General features: G+C 41.8%; 2 protein-coding genes across 5 annotated transcripts; one reads left to right on the top strand and one right to left on the bottom strand.

Annotated features, from left to right (window-relative positions):
- The first annotated feature begins 227 nt into the window (after window positions 1-227).
- On the top strand, window positions 228-5,942 carry LOC121562921 (zinc finger protein 814-like). 2 transcript variants are annotated; one of them, XM_041875057.2, is made up of 3 exons: window positions 228-283; window positions 458-543; window positions 3,479-5,942. In XM_041875057.2, exon 3 carries the CDS (start codon window positions 4,632-4,634, stop codon window positions 5,940-5,942), a length of 1,311 nt encoding a protein of 436 aa, XP_041730991.2. In that variant the 5' UTR covers window positions 228-283; window positions 458-543; window positions 3,479-4,631. The 2 variants fall into 2 exon arrangements, with proteins under 2 accessions (XP_041730991.2, XP_041730989.2); XM_041875055.2 differs by having other exon boundaries at window positions 236-543.
- A 73-nt stretch (window positions 5,943-6,015) lies between these two features.
- LOC121562922 (zinc finger protein 2) lies at window positions 6,016-20,072 on the bottom strand. Of its 3 annotated transcripts, none has more exons than XM_041875058.2 (5): window positions 19,634-20,072; window positions 11,750-11,975; window positions 11,457-11,563; window positions 11,275-11,362; window positions 6,016-8,117 (listed from the first exon to the last, which is right to left on the bottom strand). In XM_041875058.2, the coding sequence occupies exons 1-5, from the start codon at window positions 19,805-19,807 to the stop codon at window positions 6,499-6,501; spliced, it is 2,214 nt and encodes a 737-aa protein (XP_041730992.2). In that variant the 5' UTR covers window positions 19,808-20,072; the 3' UTR covers window positions 6,016-6,498. The 3 variants fall into 3 exon arrangements, with proteins under 3 accessions (XP_041730992.2, XP_041730993.2, XP_041730994.2); XM_041875059.2 differs by lacking the exon at window positions 19,634-20,072 and adding an exon at window positions 12,640-12,765; XM_041875060.2 differs by lacking the exon at window positions 19,634-20,072 and adding an exon at window positions 12,505-12,622.
- Between the last annotated feature and the right edge of the window lie 1,743 nt (window positions 20,073-21,815).

Raw genomic sequence — 21,815 nt, 5'->3', positions numbered from 1 at the left:
CATCGAATACAGCAATTTCACCAAATTAAAATTAACCAATTAAATGTATTTTGATGATTTGATATAACATTTCAACCTTGTTTAGCATTATGTAGTCCAATTGTGGCATGTTTTCAAAAATGTTTTATTAGTTTGCATTGATTTCAATGAGGGACTTATATTTTGAAAGCGAACCGCGGATTCCACCATTGTTGCTCACGCTAATGTTGTTCACGACATACATGGAGAGCGGAATAGCTAACCAGACAGTGGATAGACGTGCAGCAGCAACAATAAGGATCTTGTGAGATGGGCTTTTTATTTTATTTCACTTTTAATACAAATCTAACCAAAAGCTTAAATTACTACCAGCAAAAGCAGACAAAACTGTTGTGTATAGAATAGCATAGCAGACTTCAGTGGTTTGCAGGCTCTGGTTTTACCCGAACGCCTACTGTTGTGATTCAAAACACTTCAGATAAAATGGCGGAACTTGAAAAAGACGCAGGACTGCCCCAAACAATGCAGGAGAACCGAGATGAAGAGGAGCCGGGCAATTCCATGGTAACAGAATGACGCGGAGACTCCTATTTTTCACTTTAAAAATATGCCAAACAATAACCATTGATTGCAAAGTTAAACAAACAATACAGCGCTATGCACAAGGACTCCTTTAATAGTTTCCACAGAAAATTGTACAAAAACACATTTACTCGAAGAACAGTGCAGATGTAAAGTTTGGTAACAGAATGATGGTAAAATCTCCCTGCGTTTTGTATGTGACAAAATTTTCCTAAAACTTAAATATCTACTCCAAAGTAATATTCAATGATGTCTGCAGAAAGAATGCGTTTGAGCTATGATATGACACCTTGAGTTTGAAAAAAACTATTTTGGTTTTTGAACTACAGTAAGTGAATTGGATTAACACCCGGTAACAGAATGATATCATGGGTCCCAGTCCCTGATCTGTACTATACAGAAATGCTGAATAGACACAAAGGTAGACAAATGTAATATCCTCCTTTGCATGTTTGGGTATTATTCAATAGACTGGCTATTTTATTTAATTTAATTTAATTTTTTTATTTCACCTTTATTTAACCAGGTAAGCCAGTTGAGAACAAGTTCTCATTTACAACTGCGACCTGGCCAAGATAAAGCAAAGCAGTGCGATAAAAACAACAACACAGAGTTACATATGGGGTAAAACAAAACAAAGTCAAAAATACAACAGAAATAAATATATATACAGTGTGTGCAAATGTAGCAAGTTATGGAGGTAAGGCAATAAATAGGCTATAGTGCAAAATAATTACAATTAGTATTAACACTGGAATGATAGATGTGCAAGAGATGATGTGCAAATAGAGATACTGGGGTACAAATGAGCAAATTAAATAACAATATAGGGATGAGGTAGTTGGGCAGGCTAATTTCAGATGGGCTGTGTACAGGTGCAGTGAGCTGTGTACAGGTGCAGTAAGCTGCTCTGACAACTGATGCTTAAAGTTAGTGAGGGAGATAAGTGTCTCCATCTTCAGAGATTTTTGCAATTTGTTCCAGTCATTGGCAGCAGAGAACTGGAAGGAATGGCGGCCAAAGGAGGTGTTGGCTTTGGGGATGACCAGTGAGATGTACCTACTGGAGCGCATACTACGGGTGGGTGTTGCTATGGTGACCAATGAGCTAAGATAAGGCAGGGATTTGCCTAGCAGTGATTTATAGATGGCCTGGAGCCAGTGGGTTTGGCGACGAATATGTAGTGAGGACCAGCCAACAAGAGCGTACAGGTCACAGTGGTGGGTAGTATATGGGGCTTTGGAGACAAAACGGATGGCACTGTGATAGACTACATCCAATTTGCTGAGTAGAGTGTTGGAGGCTATTTTGTAAATGACATCGCCGAAGTCAAGGATCGGTAGGAAAGTCAGTTTTACGAGGGCATGTTTGGCAGCATGAGTGAAGGAAGCTTTGTTGCGAAATAGGAAACCGATTCTAGATTTAACTTTGGATTGGAGATTCTTAATGTGAGTCTGGAAGGAGAGTTTACAGTCTAACCAGACATTATTCTTATGAGCTCCCAAACAAAATGAAATTTGGTTGGTCCGGACCAAATCAATCAATTGTATTTTATAAAAGGTCTACCAATCATAGACATCTATGTTTCACAAGTTTGGACATCAGAGTACAGCACAGTAGAGTACAATACAGTAAATAATGTACTCTACTCTAGTGTACACTACAGTACTTACCTATTGTAGAGTACCATACTGTACTGACCTATACCCTACTTTTCTTTACTGTACTGTGCTGTCCAAACTTGTGAAACAGAAGTCTATGATTGGTTCAGATTTGGACTGACCAAATTTCAACTACTTTTCAATGTCCATGGACTTCCGGTGTTGGTAGGTGCTCAGTGGGTGAGAGGGCTGGTTACAGTAAATGGAAAGAGGGGGCACATGGGTAGGTGTCAGTAAGAGCCGGGAGAGGTGACATTAACTGGAGAGGGAAGACAGAGAGGGAGGGGTTGTCCAGATTGTCACACTCTTGCTTTGACCACCACGTGACAGAAAGAAAACAGTTATGAGCTGAACATAACAGTATGCCAGCAGAAGGGAGGACAGTTTGTGACTACTATGAACTCCCATTTTAGCCAATTCAGTTGCAGTCGTTCTGTTACTGATTTTTTTGTCATTCTGTTACCGATTTGGCAACAGAATGATGCACTTTAATTACTTCTGTGAATGTTCATTAGCCTCCCTCTTCATGAGGCAAAGAAATTATAAAATATTTTAAAGATGTGGGTTTTTGGTAACAGAATCCAAGACACTAGGCAATATTTCTTAAACTTACAGAAGGCAAATTGTTTCTGCAAGTCTAAATGTTGATATTAGTTGGCAGGGGTCTTTACTTCAACATTATTGTTTTTATGTATTTCTAATACCTTTTAATACTTTTTCGGCTAGATGTTTTCTAAGACCCCATTTCCATCTGTTTGACCAGAAATCAAAGCCTTTGGCTATTCCAAATTTTAGGATGGAAAATGGTTGAAAAATTGATATATTGCTTAATAATAAATAAAAAACAAATACTCTGCTTTATTGGGGACCAAATTTGATGTGCTCCTATGAACTTCACATGCTAGTGCTCATGGGGCTTTTTACATGGCAATGTCCACTACTACCTTCTCTAGCCTAGGTCACAAGCCTATGCAATCAATATGCTATATCATGGTGATCTCTAGACCTAATGACAAATGAATCATCATTATCATGTTGATACTGCTAGGTATTTCAAATGATTAGACCGAGCTACTACTGTAAAGATGTCGACCTCAGTTATTTGTTTAGCTGTTTGTATATGCTATCTATTCTAATTTGGACTTTAACTTAATTAAAAGTAGGCTATTTTATCTATTACAAAATGAATGTTGTTTTAGAGAACACAGATGATACTAGGCCTACTAGTAATTATGACATTTTAAATGTATTTCCAGGCAGAGGAGATGGACATCCCAGAAGACCTGCAAGATGACAACCTGATCGAGCGGGAACACTTCCACAGTTCTAATAATGAGAAGCAAGATGGACATTTGGCAGTTAGGAAGAATGTAATATTAGAACGAACTAAATTCAACCAAAGACAACAAGAAGCAGGAGAGACAGCTGATGATTTTATCACTGCACTTCATTGTTTGTCAGAACATTGCAGTTATGGAGCTCTGCTCAGTGAGATGATAAGAGACAGACTAGTTGCAGGCTTACGTGACAGAAGACTGTCCAAGCAATTACAAATGGACCCAGAACTAACACTGGATAAAGCTGTCACATGCATTCGTCAAACTAAACTTGTGAAAAAGCAACATGACCTGCCAGAGCATACCTTCAAAGTTGCCAGCAACACTGCAAATATAAACAGTGTACTGTCACATCGCAAACAGCAATGCCCAGCCAATTCCCAGTGCCAATCAGAGAAGAAGAATCAAAACTCAGAAAGAACAACCCCAAACAACGCAGAAGAATGAAGAGGAGCCCCTAGATACCGGTGACTTCATTGAGGATTTCAGTCCTGGAGGAGAGAAGCCTCACTACTGTGCCTACTGCGGTAGGAGCTTTCAAAAAGTGAGGGATCTTACAAGACACCAGCAAACACATACTGGAGAGAAGCCTCACCACTGCTCTGATTGCAAAAGAAGTTTTGCTCGATTAGATAATCTTAAATCCCACCAAAAAATACACGCGAAAGACAAACATAATTTTCTCTCCTCTAAATGTGTGGAAAGCTTTGTCCTATTGGAGAAGCTTGAAAAACACCAGCTGGAGAATACCTTCAAAGCTACCAGCAGTGCAGCAAATGTAGACAGTGTGGCTGACCTTGGGAAAAATCAGCAGCCAGAAAGACAACTACCCCAAACAACTCAGGAGAAAAGAGAGAAGCCTCATCATGATACTTCCGATGACCTTATTGTGAGTTCTAATGGAGGTGAGAGGCGTCACCACTGCTCCGACTGTGGGAAGAGCTTTACACGAGTTTATCATCTTAAAAGACACCAACGAACACATACAGGAGAGAAGCCTCATCGCTGCTTTGAATGTGGCAAAAGTTATTCTCAGTCGTATGATCTGAAAATACACCACCAGCGAAAGCATATGAAAGGGAAATACTTCCACTGCAATCATTGTGAAGAACGTTTCTCCAAACCAGAAGATCTGAACACACACATGCATGTACATGCTGGAGAAAAGCCATACCTTTGCCCAGACTGTGGGAAGAGATTCCAGTTGTTAAATGCATTTGAAATGCACCAACAAAAACATACTTTGGGGCTTCTTGAGTGCTCTTATTGTGGTAAAAGCTTTTCTAAAGTGGATAAACTTAAACTACACCAGCGAACACATACGGGAGAGAAACATTTTCACTGCCCTGATTGTGGGAAAAGTTTTACCCGCTCAGATCTTCTGAAAAGTCACCAGAGGACACATAAGAAAGAGGGTGATTGTCCTTACTGTGATAAAAGCTTTTATGAACCGGGAGAACTAAAAATACACATGGAAGTACATAGTCAAGAAAGGCCTCACCTTTGCCCCGACTGTGGGAAGAGATTCAAACTGTTATGGTCTTTGAAAAAGCACCAGCTAAAACACACAGAGAAGATCTCACCACGGGAAAAGAGTCACCACTGTTCCGACTGCGGTAAGAGTTTTACTCGCGGATATCATCTTAAAAGACATAAGGAAACACACACAGGAGAAAAGCCTTACCACTGCTCTAATTGTGACAAAAGCTTTGCAAGACAGGAGAGGCTTAAACAACATCAACTAACACACAAAGAAAATAAACGTTACCGCTGTTCAAGGTGTGATAAAAGATTTCCTGACATGGCGAAACTAAGATTACACCTTCCAGTACATTCCGTAGACCTGGCACTCCCCTGTTCTGACTGTGGAAAGTGTTTCTTAAACAAGGCAAAGTTTGAAAGACACCAAAAAATACACACTGGAAGTGGAAAAATACCATTCCTCTGCACTGACTGCGGGGAGGGTTTTACAAATTTGCGACAGTTGGAAGAGCACCAGCGAACACACACTGGAGAGAAACCGTACTACTGCATTGATTGCGGGAAGAGTTTTGCACTTGAAAAAACATTTAAGTGTCACAAGAAAGCACACAAGTTCAAACTCTCTGGAGAAAGAGCAGCCTATCCCTGCTCGGAATGTGGAAATACTTTTTCTCGTTCATGTGATGTGATGAGTCATGTGAGAAGGGTCCATAATAAAGAGAGACCTTTCCAGTGCTCCTGTTGTGGGAAAAGATTTTTCCAAAAGAACTCACTCACAATACACATGAGAATGCACACTGGAGAGAAACCGTACCACTGCTCAGAATGTGGACAAAGCTTCTCCCAAATGAACGACAGAAAACGCCACCAGAAGAGGCAACACTCTGGAGAGGAGACTTGATTTCTATGCTACAGTGTGGAAGGCACAGTCACAGAGATGCTCAATAAGAAAGACTACAACAGAAACACAAAAATACAGTATCATTGTCTTTATTTCAGGTTTATTTTTGTCAAAACCTTGAAACAGTAAAGTTTATTTCCTAAATGACTGCTGTGTAAAAAAAAAAAAAAAAAAAAATAATAATAATAATAACCACCCTCGTAGTTTCTACCCTGCATAAATGGTATTTGTTAATCCTCCCCTGCACCTAAAGATTCTCATAAAGCCAGACAATCAAATAGTAAATTATTTGTCCAATTAAACTACCCAAAAAGGCTATTTCAAAGAACAAAGAGTGTAGTTAATATATGGATTTGTCTATTAGAACGAAAGCGTCACTGAACAATGAATATTAGGGATGTGATCATCACAGTATAGAAATAATTTACATGCCAAGATTATGGAATAATTTGGGAAATCCACTCATTAAAAAAACCATCAAGGTCTTTCAGTATTCAGACTCATACACATTTCACTCAAGTTATTCGATGTCCAAGTTATTCAGGTTGCAACATCATCATTTCCTACTTCTGAAAGTGCGATCAGAAGATTTGCGATAGCTACTGACACAGTTGTGCTTTTTGAAGTGTCTTGAATCAGAAAAGCCTTTCCCACATTTCTCGCAGGAGTATGGCCTGACTCCTGTGTGCACTTGCATGTGGGTTTTGACATGATTGGCTTGTCTGAATCGTGTCCCACAGACCTCACAGCTGAAAGGCTTCTCTCCCGTGTGGACTCGCTCATGCCTTTTAAGATTACCGATAAATCCGAAAGTCTTCCCACAATCATTGCACTTGTGTGGTTTCTCACCTGTATGGATCAGCTCATGTATCTTAAGAGATTGTTTTGTAATAAATCGCTTTCCACAACAACCACAAGCATTGGGCTTCTCTCCAGTGTGTAATTTCTGGTGATAGTCAAAAGTAACTTTATGGAGAAAAGTCTTTCCGCATGTGGAACAAGTGTATATGTTTTCTCCTGTGTGAATTCTTCCATGTGTTTTCAGAGAACCGATGGAGCTGAAGCCCTTCAAACATATCTCACAGCTGAAGGGTTTTGGTTGGTCGGTTTGTTTTTGTTGGTTGTTCTTTCTGGTTCTTGAGTGCCCCTCTCCATTAGCCACGTGTGATAGCTTGTGAATTCTCAGTTGATAATTGTAAAGATACGTCTTTCCACATATGTCACACATAAATGGTTTTAATGCCCCATGAACTAGCATGTGAGCTTTTAAATTGGTGGACTGAATGTAAGTCTTTCCACACACCTCACATTTGTACGGCCTCTTCTTCGTGTGAATTCGATGGTGTCGCGTAAGGTTTTCCTTAAAGCTGAAAGTAGCTTCACATATTTCACATCTAAATGGCTTCTCCCCTGTGTGAACTACCTGGTGCTCCTGCAATTCGGCAGGACGCCAAAAGGTCTTGTCACACTGGGAGCATGGGTGTGGGCGTTCTGTACGTTCCATATGTACAGATCTAATATGCGTTTTCAGGTTTTGAGATATACTGAAATTCTTTCCACACATAGTACAGCTGTATGGTTTTTCACCTGTGTGAACTCTCTGGTGTACGTCAAGCATGGACTTTGATGTGAAACCCCGTCCACAAGTGAGGCAGTTGAACGGTTTCACCTCTGCATGAACAAACTCATGTGATTTCAGATTTGTCTTACTACCGAATTTCTTTCCGCAAACGTTGCAACTGAAAGGTTTCTCTTTTGAGTGAGTTTGCATGTGCTGAGTCAGCATACAGTTCAGGCGGAAGGTTTTCGCACAAATGTCACACTTAAAGGGCCCCTTCGGTTTATTGTGGACTGCTATATGGCGTTTCAACAGACAGTTCGCGTGGAAGGTTTTCTCACATATGTCACACTTGAAGGGTTTCTTTGGTTTGGAAATGCTCTGCTGTATTCCGTGGCTTTCGTTTTCTGTGGATCCTGTCCCATTAGCAGTACTGCTGCTTGTCTCTTTTTCATGGCTGTCTCTCCCGCTGTCGGTTTCCTCTGGAACAACAGTTCTCATAGGTTCATCCTTGGATTCAGTGTCTCTAAATGAGGGCTTTGTATTCAGTCCACTTGAGGCTCCCACAGAGAGAAGAAGAGAAGTCTCTGTCGGTTTACTGTAAGCCTCCGCATCACCTACAGATGAGAGGAATATACAGGCATTATACTACAGTAAATGAATGGTTTGACAGCCATCTTTCAATACAACACAAAATTGTACCAGTAACAACTGTATGGCTGTGTCCCAAATTGCACCCCTTTATAGTGAATAGGGTGCAGGGTTCGACTTACATGGCTGCCCGCTGGTCCGGGGAGGTTTTGGAAACAATCCGGGCTAGTCAATCATCCATGTCAGTGGCCCGCTTGGGCCAGTGAATTTGTTTTTGTACAATGCCATTTTCAATCTAGGCTAATTGATGAAAAAAACGGACAAATTCCTGAAGATTTAGCACACTGTGCCACACACTGCCTACTTTGAGCGGAATATCACCGGGCAGCAAGAACGAGCAGCTTTTAAACAACTGGTTGTCGAGCAGTCTGGAGCAGCTCACAGAAGAGCGGTAGGCATAGGAAAGTGGTAGAAAATAGGTTTCAAGTTATGATATCTAGCCTACCAGTAAATGCCAAGGCAAGAATGGGTGGGTATGCAAACTAGGTATTTAAAAAGTTTGGTCCGAGGTCTTGGTTGAATGGTCCGAAGTGGACAGATTCAAAAAATGTATTTAACTTATTCGAAAATGTGTTTAATTGCACTAGTTTCTCATAATTCATGAATAGAAAATAATGCATCAGTGATTTGTATTTCCTGCAATTTTCTGAAGTAATGCCTGTGTATGTTGTTTAGCCATTTAGCATGCCGAAACAGTCATTTAAAGGCCTTCCCCAAAAAACGTCCCAATTAAATGTTGACTGCAAAGTAGGCCTGCCTGGCAGAATGATACAGTGGGGAAAAAAAGTATTTAGTCAGCCACCAATTGGGCAAGTTCTCCCACTTAAAAAGATGAGAGGCCTGTAATTTTCATCATAGGTACACGTCAACTATGACAGACAAAATGAGATTTTTTTCTCTCCAGAAAATCACATTGTAGGATTTTTTATGAATTTATTTGCAAATTATGGTGGAAAATAAATATTTGGTCAATAACAAAAGTTTCTCAATACTTTGTTATATACCCTTTGTTGGCAATGACACGGGTCAAACGTTTTCTGTAAGTCATCACAAGGTTTTCACACACTGTTGCTGGTATTTTGGCCTATTCCTCCATGCAGATCTCCTCTAGAGCAGTGATGTTTTGGGGCTGTCGCTGGGCAACACAGACTTTCAACTCCCTCCAAAGATTTTCTATGGGGTTGAGATCTGGAGACTGGCTAGGCCACTCCAGGACCTTGAAATGCTTCTTACGAAGCCACCTCTTCGTTGCCCGGGCGGTGTGTTTGGGATCATTGTCATGCTGAAAGACCCAGCCACGTTTCATCTTCAATGCCCTTGCTAATGGAAGGAGGTTTTCACTCAAAATCTCACGATACATGGCCCCATTCATTCTTTCCTTTACACGGATCAGTCGTCCTGGTCCCTTTGCAGAAAAACAGCCCCAAAGCATGATGTTTCCACCCCCATGCTTCACAGTAGGTATGGTGTTCTTTGGATGCAACTCAGCATTCTTTGTCCTCCAAACACGACGAGTTGAGTTCTTACCAAAAAGTTCTATTTTGGTTTAATCTGACCATAAGACATTCTCCCAATCCTCTTCTGGATCATCCAAATGCACTCTAGCAAACTTCAGACGGGTGTGTTACTGATGGTAGGCTTTGTTACTTTGGTCCCAGCTCTCTGCAGGTCATTCACTAGGTCCCCCCGTGTGGTTCTGGGATTTTTGCTCACTGTTCTTGTGATCATTTTGACCCCACGGGGTGAGATCTTGCGTGGAGCCCCAGATCGAGAGAGATTATCAGTGGTCTTGTAGGTCTTCCATTTCCTAATAATTGCTCCCACAGTTGATTTCTTCAAACCAAGCTGCTTACCTATTGCAGATTCAGTCTTCCCAGCCTGGTGCAGGTCTACAATTTTGTTTCTGGTGTCCTTTGACAGCTCTTTGGTCTTGGCCATAGTGGAGTTTGGAGTGTGACTGTTTGAGGTTGTGGACAGGTGTCTTTTATACTGATAACAAGTTCAAACAGGTGCCATTAATACAGGTAACGAGTGGAGGACAGAGGAGCCTCTTAAAGAAGAAGTTACAGGTCTGTGAGAGCCAGAAATCTTACTTGTTTGTAGGTGACCAAATACTTATTTTCCACCATAATTTGCAAATAAATTCATAAAAAATCCTACAATGTGATTTTCTGGGGAAATAATCTCAATTTGTCTGTCATATTGGACGTGTACCTATGATGAAAATTACAGGCCTCTCTCATCTTTTTAAGTGGAAGAACATGCACAATTGGTGTCTGACTAAATATTTTTTTCCCCCCCTGTATATCAATCAGGTGGGCATTTTTTTTAGCAAACTCTGCAATCACATGTACACCAGAGGAGGACGGCTCATAATCATGGCCGGAACGGAGCGAATGAAATGGCATCAAACACATGAAAACCATGTGTTTGATATCATTCCACTCCAGCCATTACCACAAGCCTGTCCTCCCCAATTAAGGTGCCACCAACCTCCTGTGATGTACACTATACATTGTACAATAGGCTACAGAAACACTGCTAGCCAAACACAAAGGCCTCCCCTAATAAAAAATTAATACAAAATAAATCCCAGACCTCAAAAGTGGTCTATTGTTGTGGTTTAAGCATGGTTGTGTACTTGGAACATCCAATTTTGTTGTTTTTCCCCTAAAAAAGGCGTGATTTTGAGAGTGAAAAAATGAAAAAACTAACTCGAAAACCTGGAAAAACTAAACCTGGAAAACAGAATTCGGCTCAAATGTTATTACATTTACAGGGCCCTACAACTGTAGCCTGCTGGCTGTTAAAAATCGCTAAAAATAACAACCTTTTTTTTTTTTTTTGATTGTGCCAAGGTTTTATTTTTTCCCTCCAAACAATCAATGTAAAAATGACATTGTCAAGTTAAAATGTAATTGTTTGGATATGGAGGGTAGGTTATTATAAGCTCAGTCCGCAAATGAAAAATAAAATCACCTGCTATTAAATTATGCGCGCATCATCCGCTTTCCTGTAAGATCTTGGCCCGGGCCAGTAGCTTTCAGTTGGCACAGCAAATACCTGAATGTCAAGCCCTGGGGTGCCATTTGGGACTGAACACATGTTTCTTTGGGATATTACCTTCAATGACTGATGTTTTAGTGCCTGATTTCATCGCAATCCTCTCCTTCACAGGGTCGGTGCTACAGCCTGTATTTCCCTCAGTAGTCTGGAATGGAGGAGAGGCATTAATATACACAGACATTTTACAGATTTATTAAAATCATACACACAAAATGAACATAACAGTTACAAGAACATACCTCTTCCCGTACGATGACAGTGTTTACTTGACTGACATCTCCAATGCTGAGCAATGCTGAGGCCACTGTGTTTGTCTTCACATTGTTAACAGGCATCATCGGGAGATCTTAAATAACAAGCAGAAAAAAACTTTACAAGTCGAATTTCCTTTGTGTTGAACAACATTGTGCTGTTGTGCATCACATCCCTTTACAAAACAGGTGGAAGACAAAAACTACCAGTACAAGCAAACCATACATATTTTCTTTGCTATAGTCAATAGACAGTGATTAGTTGCTGGGCCCACACTCACCAACTGGTTTAATTTTAAAGATCTTTCCATTGTGCAGAATATGGGTTGGTATTTTCGGTTCTTCTCGCCCCTCAACCATCCCCTTCAGATCTTTATCCATCTGCTCCACCTCGATCTTCAGTTTCTCATTTTCATTTTGTAAAGCAGCAGAGACCTCTAGGAATAGTCTGCAGATTTTACGAACAGCCTCCTTTGTCAACAGGTGCATTATGGTGCCAAGCTGTTTCTAGAGAGAGATTGAAGTATGTTAGAATGAAGCTAACTAAGTTGCTCCTTAACTTTATTTTATTTGCTAGTTTCCTTTGCCATTTATACTTCACTGGCCCAGATACTAGACTTTAAATACGGGCAGCACGGCACCTGTATTGCAAGGCTGATTAGCTAGGACAAACAGGTGTGAAACACAGACAGGTGTATGCACAAAGCGAGAACATAACATGTAATACATTTTTTATTTTGATTTGGGGATGGGGTAGCAACTCACAACTGGATTGAATACTTTATTGTGCAGTGTTCGGTAATGAAAGGGATGCCGATTTAATAAGTCTACGGCTATACCTTCTGACGTGGGACACGTCGCTAAACAGGTACAGACTTCTGTCAAACGGATTGATAATGACATGCCAACCTCGTATTTGAAGTCTAGTATATAAAAGTTATCGTATCTGGGCTATTTATACACAGACCCTACTTGAAAACCAAATATACCAGAATATCAACTATGTGCGCGTCAGTGAAATGGTTTGAAAATGTACCTCAATCCAGGCATGGAAGGTGTCGCTATAGTCCTAATTATCATTAAACTGCATTTTTCGTCGTCATGCTAGGTACCCAATGCAAAAGCAGCTCATTTAATTCCAGAACTCTTCAGGCAGCTACTCAGTACTTACCCCAACGCCAGGCATCGCGTTTTCATGGAATCTAATGGGCTGCTTTAGCATTAGCTAGCCTAGCATGAGGTAGACTCAGCGATATGACGTAGATTCAGAAAGTAAACAGCATAGGCCTGACCAATTATTTTGACCAATCACATCAGATCTTTTTCAGAGCTTATGTGATTGGTCAAAATACCAACTAGTGAAAAAATATATCAGAATTGGGCTGCCTGTGTAAACGCAGCAATAGTGGGTCAATTTCCGTAACAACTAAGAGCGTTGAAGCGTGAGGCTCAACTTCTACCGTTTTGGTCCCGTGGCTACCACGCAATAACAGCGTGAAGCGAACTTGTGCACATGCGCAGATTCTGTGTGTGACTGTGACAGCGAAGTGCTGCATCTCAATATCTGCGGTTATGCTTGAGGCAACGTCATTTCGCTGAGTCTACCTTTAATAACTAGCAGTATTTAAAATCGTCTCAATTTGCTGTCATTTCTTGTGGGACAGCGACACCTTCCACGTCTGGATAGAAGAACGTTTTCAAATAGTTTCACTTGAACATCACCAAGGATCACGTGTTGCCAAATATATGTTAATTACGACTAGAAGGAGATAATTCCTTCTAAATGTAATGTTATGGCTAGGTTGATGACCCAGGTAACGCCTGGGATGTATTCATTAGTCGCAGACCGTAGCAACAAACGCTGTGCAACGGAAACAGTTTACTCCAAACAGTTATGCAACGAAAACAGTTTCTATTGATCAAATTCGGGTAGGTCCCTCCCCGTTTGGTTCTGTTTGCTTCGCTTTGGCTCCTAGAGTAAACAGTTTCCGTTTGCAACAGGCCAAACGTTTTCCTATGGTCTGCGACCAATGAATACCCCCTAGGGTGTATTTACTAGAGACCAAACGAACCAAATGGAAGCCAACAGAAGGAAACAGTACAAAACGGGGAGGGACCAATGACGTATAGAAACCCTGTACAGCTGACACTATGTCTTAGCCAATAAGAGCCTTTGAAGTCACCGGGCCGCCATTATCATACTCCTCCTTTCGGAGCTTTGATTAATGGAAGTGAATCAGGGAAAAACTATATCCCCACATTAAAAAACCGTGGCAACAACGCGCGGATATGGATGCAGCAAGCACCAATTCAAGGGATGTGGGAAAACATTTCAGTATCTAAATGATTTTTGTAGAAAATGTACTTTTTGGTCTATTTTGACAGCTTGTGGTACTGTGTAACCATAGCAATGCATGTAAGCAAATGTCTGTGTATGCTAACTAGCTTACAAAACGATAACCCAATGTTGTTGTTATTAAGCACGGATGAAGTGGTGATATGTGTACAATTTAACTGCTGTTCTTATGGATTTTCTAACAGTCCTTTCACAACTGTTGAACAAATATTGTGCATTGACAATGAATGTAGTTAACATTAGCAGCCAGCCTAGTACTACATGACATGATATACAGTGGGGAAAAAAAGTATTTAGTCAGCCACCAATTGTGCAAGTTCTCCCACTTAAAAAAATGAGAGAGGCCTGTAATTTTCATCATAGGCACACGTCAACTATGAATTTGATCAATAGAAACTGTTGTTTTCGTTGCAAAACTGTTTGGAGTAAACTGTGTCTCCTGAGTGGCGCAGTGGTCTAAGGCACTGCATCGCAGTGCTAACTGTGCCACTAGAGATCCTGGTTCGAATCCAGGCTCTGTCGCAGCCGGCCGCGACCGGGAGACTCATGGGCGGCGCACAATTGGCACAGTGTCGTCCAGGGTAGGGGAGGGAATGGCCGGCAGGGATGTAGCTCAGTTGATAGAGCATGGCGTTTGTAACGGCAGGGTTGTGGGTTCAATTCCCACGGGGGGCCAGTATAAAAAATATATATATATTCACTAACTGTAAGTCGTTTTGGATAAGAGCGTCTGCTAAATGATGTAAATGTAAAACAAAATCCAGAAAATCACATTGTAGGATTTTTAATGAATTTATTTGCAAATTATGGTGGAAAATAAGTATTTGGTCAATAACAAAAGTTTCTCAATACTTTGTTATATACCCTTTGTTGGCAATGACACAGGTCAAACGTTTTCTGTAAGTCTTCACAAGGTTTTCACACACTATTGCTGGTATTTTGGCCCATTCCTCCATGCAGATCTCCTCTAGAGCAGTGATGTTTTGGGGCTGTCGCTGGGCAACACGGTACGTACATACCCCAACCAGAAGCCATGGATTACAGGCAACATCCGCACTGAGCTAAAGGGTAGAGCTGCCGCTTTCAAGGAACGGGACTCTAACCCGGAAGCTTATAAGAAATCCCGCTATGACCTCCGACGAACCATCAAACAGGCAAAGAGTCAATACAGGTCTAAGATTGAATCATACTACACTGGCTCTGACGCTCGTCGGATGTGGCAGGGCTTGAAAACTATTACAGACTACAAAGGGAAGCACAGCCGCGAGCTGCCCAGTGACACAAGCCTACCAGACGAGCTAAACCACTTCTATGCTCGCTTCGAGGCAAGCAACACTGAAGCATGCATGAGAGCACCAGCTGTTCCGGACGACTATGTGATCACGCTCTCCGTAGCCGATGTGAGTAAGACTTTTAAGCAAGTCAACATTCACAAGGCCGCTGGGCCAGACGGATTACCAGGGCGTGTACTCCGAGCATGTGCTGACCAACTGGCAAGTGTCTTCACTGACATTTTCAACATGTCCCTGACCGAGTCTGTAATACCAACATGTTTCAAGCAGACCACCATAGTCCCCGTGCCCAAGAACTCTAAGATAACCTGCCTAAATGACTACCGACCCGTGGCACTGACGTCTGTAGCCATGAAGTGCTTTGAAAGACTGGTCATGGCTCACATCAACAGCATAATCCCAGAAACCCTAGACCCACTCCAATTTGCATACCGCCCCAACAGATCCACAGATGATGCAATCTCTATCGCACTCCACACTGCCCTTTCCCACCTGGACAAGAGGAACACCTACGTGAGAATGCTATTCATTGACTACAGCTCAGCATTCAACACCATAGTGCCCTCTAAGCTCATCACTAAGCTAAGGATCCTGGGACTAAACACCTCCCTCTGCAACTGGATCCTGGACTTCCTGACGGGCCGCCCCCAGGTGGTAAGGGTAGGTAACAACACATCTGCCACACTGATCCTCAACACGGGGGCCCCTCAGGGGTGCGTGCTCAGTCCCCTCCTGTACTCTCTGTTCACCCATGACTGCATGGCCAGGCACGACTCCAACACCATCATTAAGTTTGCCGACGACACAACAGTGGTAGGCCTGATCACCGACAACGATGAGACAGCCTATAGGGAGGAGGTCAGAGATCTGGCCGTGTGGTGCCAGGACAACAACCTCTCCCTCAACGTGACCAAGACAAAGGAGATGATTGTGGACTACAGGAAAAAAAAGAGGACTGAGCACGCCCCCATTCTCATCGACGGGGCTGTAGTGGAACAGGTTGAGAGCTTCAAGTTCCTTGGTGTCCACATCACCAACGAACTATCATGGTCCAAGCACACCAAGACAGTCGTGAAGAGGGCACGACAAAGCCTATTCCCCCTCAGGAGACTAAAAGATTTGGCATGGGTCCTCAGATCCTCAAAAATTCTACAGCTGCACCATCGAGAGCATCCTGACTGGTTGCATCACCGCCTGGTATGGCAACTGCTTGGCCTCTGACCGCAAGGCACTACAGAGGGTAGTGCGTACGGCCCAGTACATCACTGGGGCAAAGCTCCCTGCCATCCAAGACCTCTATACCAGGCGGTGTCAGAGGAAGGCCCTCAAAATTGTCAAAGACTCCAGCCACCCTAGTCATAGACTGTTCTCTCTGCTACCGCACGGCAAGCGGTACCGGAGTGCCAAGTCTAGGTCCAAAAGACTTCTCAACAGCTTCTACCCACAAGCCATAAGACTCCTGAACAGCTAATCATGGCTACCCGGACTATTTGCACTGCCCCCCCACCCCATCCTTTTTACGCTGCTGCTACTCTGTTAAGTATTTATGCATAGTCACTTTAACTCTACCCACATGTACATATTACCTCAACTACCTCAACTAGCCGGTGCCCCCGCACATTGACTCTGCACCGTTACCCCCCTGTATATATATCCTCCCTACTGTCACTTTATTTTACTTCTGCTCTTTGTATTTCTCAACACTTTTTTTTTGTTGTTGTTTTATTCTTACTTTTTTTGTTTAAAATAAACGCACTGTTGGTTAAGGGCTGTAAGTAAGCATTTCACTGTAATGTCTGCACTTGTTGTATTCGGCGCATGTGACCAATAAAATTTGATTTGATTTGATTTGATTTCAACTCCCTCCAAAGATTTTCTATGGGGTTGAGATCTGGAGACTGGCTAGGCCACTCCAGGACCTTGAAATGCTTCTTACGAAGCCACTCCTTCGTTGCCCGGGCGGTGTGTTTGGGATCATTGTCATGCTGAAAGACCCAGCCACGTTTCATCTTCAATGCCCTTGCTGATGGAAGGAGGTTTTCACTCAAAATCTCACGATACATGGCCCCATTCATTTTTTTCCTTTACACGGATCAGTCGTCCTGGTCCCTTTGCAGAAAAACAGCCCCAAAGCATGATGTTTCCACCCCCATGCTTCACAGTAGGTATGGTGTTCTTTGGATGCAACTCAGCATTCTTTGTCCTCCAAACACGAAGAGTTGAGTTTTTACCAAAAAGTTATATTTTGGTTTCATCTGACCATATGACATTCTCCCAATCCTCTTCTGGATCATCCAAATGCACTCTAGCAAACTTCAGACGGGCCTGGACATGTATTGGCTTAAGCAGGGGGACACGTCTTGCACTGCAGGATTTGAGTCCCTGGCGACGTAGTGTGTTACTGATGGTAGGCTTTGTTACTTTCTTCAAACCAAGCTGCTTACCTATTGCAGATTCAGTCTTCCCAGCCTGGTGCAGGTCTACAATTTTGTTTCTGGTGTCCTTTGACAGCTCTTTGGTCTTGGCCATAGTGGAGTTTGGAGTGTGACTGTTTGAGGTTGTGGACAGGTGTCTTTTATACTGATAACAAGTTCAAAAATAATAGTGAAGACATCAAAACTATGAAATGACACATATGGAATCAAGTAGTAACCAAAAAAAGTGTTAAATCAAAATATATTTTATATTTGAGATTCTTCAAATAGCCACCCTTTGCCTTTATGACAGCTTTGCACACTCTTGGCATTCTCTCAACCAGCTTCATGAGGTAGTCACCTGGAATGCATTTCAATTAACAGGTGTGCCTTCTTAAAAGTTAATTTGTGAAATGTATTTCCCTCTTAATGCATTTGAGACAATCAGTTGTGTTGTGACAAGGTAGGGGGGTATACAGAAGATAGCCCTATTTGGCAAGACCAAGTCCATATTATGGCAAGAACAGCTCAAATAAGCAAAGAGAAACGACAGCCCATTATTACTTTAAGACATGAAGGTCAGTCAATAATGAAAAATTCAAGAACTAAAGTTTCTTCAAGAGCAGTCGCAAAAACCATCAAGCGTTATGATGAAACTTGCTCTCATTAGGACCGCCACAAGAATGGAAGACCCAGAGTTACCTCTGCTGCAGAGGATAAGTTCATTAGAGTTACCAGCCTCAGAAATTGCAGCCCAAATAAATGCTTGACAGAGTTCAAGTCACAGACACATCTCAACATCAACTGTTCAGAAGGGACTGTGTGAATCAGGCCTTCATGGTCGAATTGCTGCAAAGAAACCACTACTAAAGGACACCAATAAGAAGAAGAGACCTGCTTGGGCCAAGAAACATGGACATTAGACCGGTGGAAATTTGTCCTTGGTCTGGAGTCCAAATTTGAGATTTTTGGTTCCAACCGCCGTGTCTTTGTGAGACGCGGTGTGGGTGAACGGATGATATCCGTATGTGTAGTTCCCACCGTAAAGCATTGAGGAGGAGGTGTTATGGTGTGGGGGTGCCTTGCTGGTGACACTGTCTGTGATCTATTTAGAATTCAAGGCACACTTAACCAGCATGGCTACCACAGCATTCTGCAGCGATACACCATCCCATCTGGTTTGGGCTTAGTGGGACTATCATTTGTTTTTCAACAGGACAATGACCCAACACACCTCCAGGCTGTGTAAGGGCTATTTTACCAAGAAGGAGAGTGATGAAGTGCTGTATCAGATGACCTGGCCTCCACAATCCCCCGACCTCAACCCAATTGAGATGGTTTGGGATGAGTCGGACGGCAGAGTGAAGGAAAAGCAGCCAACAAGTGCTCAGCATATGTGGGAACTCCTTCAAGACTGTTGGAAAAGCATTCCAGGTGAAGCTGGTTGAGAGAATGCCAAGAGTGTGCAAAGCTGTCATAAAGGCAAAGGGTGGCTATTTGAAGAATCTCAAATATAAAATATATTTTCATTTGTTTAACACTTTTTTCGGTTACTACATGATTTCATGTGTTATTTCATAGTTTTATGTTTTCACTATTATTCTACAATGTAGAAAAACCCTTGAATGAGTGTGTGTGTCCAAACTTTGACTGGTACTGTATGCAAAAAGGCCATCAGTGAACCCAGAGTGTTTTACAGTCTGAGTGAACCAGCTCGTAGGTTTATTGTACTAAGAAACATTTATTGTACTTAACTTGCAATTTCTTTGTACTGGCTTCATGGGGGAGTAACTTTACATCAGATTGATCTTAAATTGGTCAGCATTATGGGATCATGCATTCACTTCTCCAGCTTTACATTATAGTAATCAACACTGTGTTGCTTTGTAGGGTAGAGGAGTGAGCTACATGTTTATTTCAACAGCTACTGGTTTTGGAAGATCCTTAATTTTTCTTAATTACAGACACTGTAATACATACTTTTATTTAACAATACACCCCTGGTGTAATTGGGGCAGTCAGACTCACAAGATCCAAACTAACGCTAGTTAATTAGCTAAACAAACAATGACAATCTCTGTAAGATTGAACAACGTTGCTCACCTTTTCCCGCAGGTTACTTGGGTTTGTCGCCACGATTGATTCCTTGTCCAAAAACAGTTGGCTAATTTCTACTACCGCCGTCTCAACGACAAAAGCCATAATCGATGTTGTTTCTGTCTCAAAAATATTGTGAGTGTTAAGGCTAGACATTTTGTCCTTGTTAAGCAACTTCATGCAGTAACTTTATGTAGATATTTGACTTCGTAACCTAGGGCTAACGTTAGCTAGCTACAGTAGCTAGCTAGCTACTAGCTATTTTAGTTTTTAGTACACAATCGTCGCGCGACCTTTTTTCGTCCAGGTTTTAAAGATAAACCAATAACCGTCTTCTGTGTGAATTCAAAGGATAAACACGGTATCGTTTGTCCTGTTTAAAGTTGTTTAATCTTTGGCATTTTGTAGGACAACGCTCTCTGACGTAGCCATGATAACAACATGTGTTTCGTAAACAACAATAGTGGAATCCGCGGTTCGCCTTCAGAATAAAAGTCCTCAATTGAAACTGATGCAAATAGTGAAAACATGCCACAATTGGACTAGATAATGCTAAACAAGTTTGGAATGTTGTAATATAAATTAATCAAAAGACAATTATTGGTTAATTTGAATCAATTTAAATTGCACTGTGGATGTATTTCATTTCAGAATTGCATTGGGGGCATACTTATATTTACATTTACATTTACGTCATTTAGCAGACGCTCTTATCCAGAGCGACTTACAAATTGGTGCAGTGGCTCTTATCCAGAGCGACTTACAAATTATATGCAGTGGCGATTTTAGCATGTAAATCTTGGTGGGGCAAAAAGTAAATAACAATTGGGATGCATGCACAACCACAACACAACACTAAACAATACAGTAATTGCACTATAACAGTGACAAACGGTGCCCACAAACTGTTAGTGCCTACATAAAGCTGTTCCAACAGCAGAGTCCCAACAGCAGTCCACCTTACCACTGCTACACCTCGCTATCAGCGGAGCCTTGTCTGGCAGCGAAACAGTTCATTCAGCCTCATTTACTGCCTTTAAAAAAAACATAGCTGATATGGCTGACTTGCTTAAACAAATGTAGTTTCTACTGACAATTGAGATGTACAAACTATGGCATAAGGGAACGACAAGCGGATAAGAGGCAATTCATAATTTCGGTTAAGACATTAATGAGCGAGCTAGGACGGACGTAGTGAATATAACTATTTGTTCAGCACTTTTGAAATGTACAGCGACAGAATTCAGAACATGGGCCGTTCTTACAGTGTTCTACCTGTACACCAAGTCAGAACCGTAGGATAAATAAAGGGGGCATATAAGCAGACAATGAAAGCTCTTACAATATTCGATGATTACATTTCTCTAAAACAGGTTATAGGCTACATGTGCACCACCAAGTTAGAACAGTAGGCGAAATTAAGAGGGGTAAATAGACCAAATTATTAGGGTGAGGCACATGGGCTACTAACAGCTTACTACACAACATACACTTAGTATTACTTTCTTTGCTACAGTATACAGTGGGGGAAAAAAGTATTTAGTCAGCCACCAATTGTGCATGTTCTCCCACTTAAAAAGATGAGAGAGGCCTGTAATTTTCATCATAGGTACACGTCAACTATGACAGACAAAATGAGAAAAGAAAATCCAGAAAATCACATTGTAGGATTTGTAATGAATTTCTTTGCAAATTATGGTGGAAAATAAGTATTTGGTCAATAACAAAAGTTTCTCAATACTTTGTTATATACCCTTTGTTGGCAATGACACAGGTCAAACGTTTTCTGTAAGTCTTCACAAGGTTTTCACACACTGTTGCTGGTATTTTGGCCCATTCCTCCATACAGATCTCCTCTAGAGCAGTGATGTTTTGGGGCTGTCGCTGGGCAACACGGACTTTCAACTCCCTCCAAAGATTTTCTATGGGGTTGAGATCTGGAGACTGGCTAGGCCACTCCAGGACCTTGAAATGCTTCTTACGAAGCCACTCCTTCGTTGCCCGGGCGGTGTGTTTGGTATCATTGTCATGCTGAAAGACCCAGCCACGTTTCATCTTCAATGCCCTTGCTGATGGAAGGAGGTTTTCACTCAAAATCTCACGATACATGGCCCCATTCATTCTTTCCTTTACACGGATCAGTCGTCCTGGTCCCTTTGCAGAAAAACAGCCCCAAAGCATGATGTTT

The sequence above is a fragment of the Coregonus clupeaformis genome, chromosome 16, assembly GCF_020615455.1.
Source record: "Coregonus clupeaformis isolate EN_2021a chromosome 16, ASM2061545v1, whole genome shotgun sequence".
NCBI classification, from domain to species: domain Eukaryota; kingdom Metazoa; phylum Chordata; class Actinopteri; order Salmoniformes; family Salmonidae; genus Coregonus; species Coregonus clupeaformis.
The sequence above is the reverse complement of the archived record's forward strand: the minus strand, read 5'-3'. Positions and strand labels throughout refer to the sequence as shown.

What these genes read in the sequence shown, in the direction of transcription:
- LOC121562922 (XM_041875058.2), bottom strand. Translation starts at nt 19,807, where the DNA reads ATGAAGTTGCTTAACAAGGACAAAATGTCTAGCCTTAACACTCACAAT. An exon ending in CTTTAAAATTAAACCAGTTG is followed by an intron (nt 11,564 to 11,749) that starts GTGAGTGTGGGC and finishes TTGTTATTTAAG; the next exon opens with ATCTCCCGATGATGCCTGTT. An exon ending in CTGTCATCGTACGGGAAGAG is followed by an intron (nt 11,363 to 11,456) that starts GTATGTTCTTGT and finishes CCTCCATTCCAG; the next exon opens with ACTACTGAGGGAAATACAGG.
- LOC121562921 (XM_041875057.2), top strand. Translation starts at nt 4,632, where the DNA reads ATGAAAGGGAAATACTTCCACTGCAATCATTGTGAAGAACGTTTCTCC.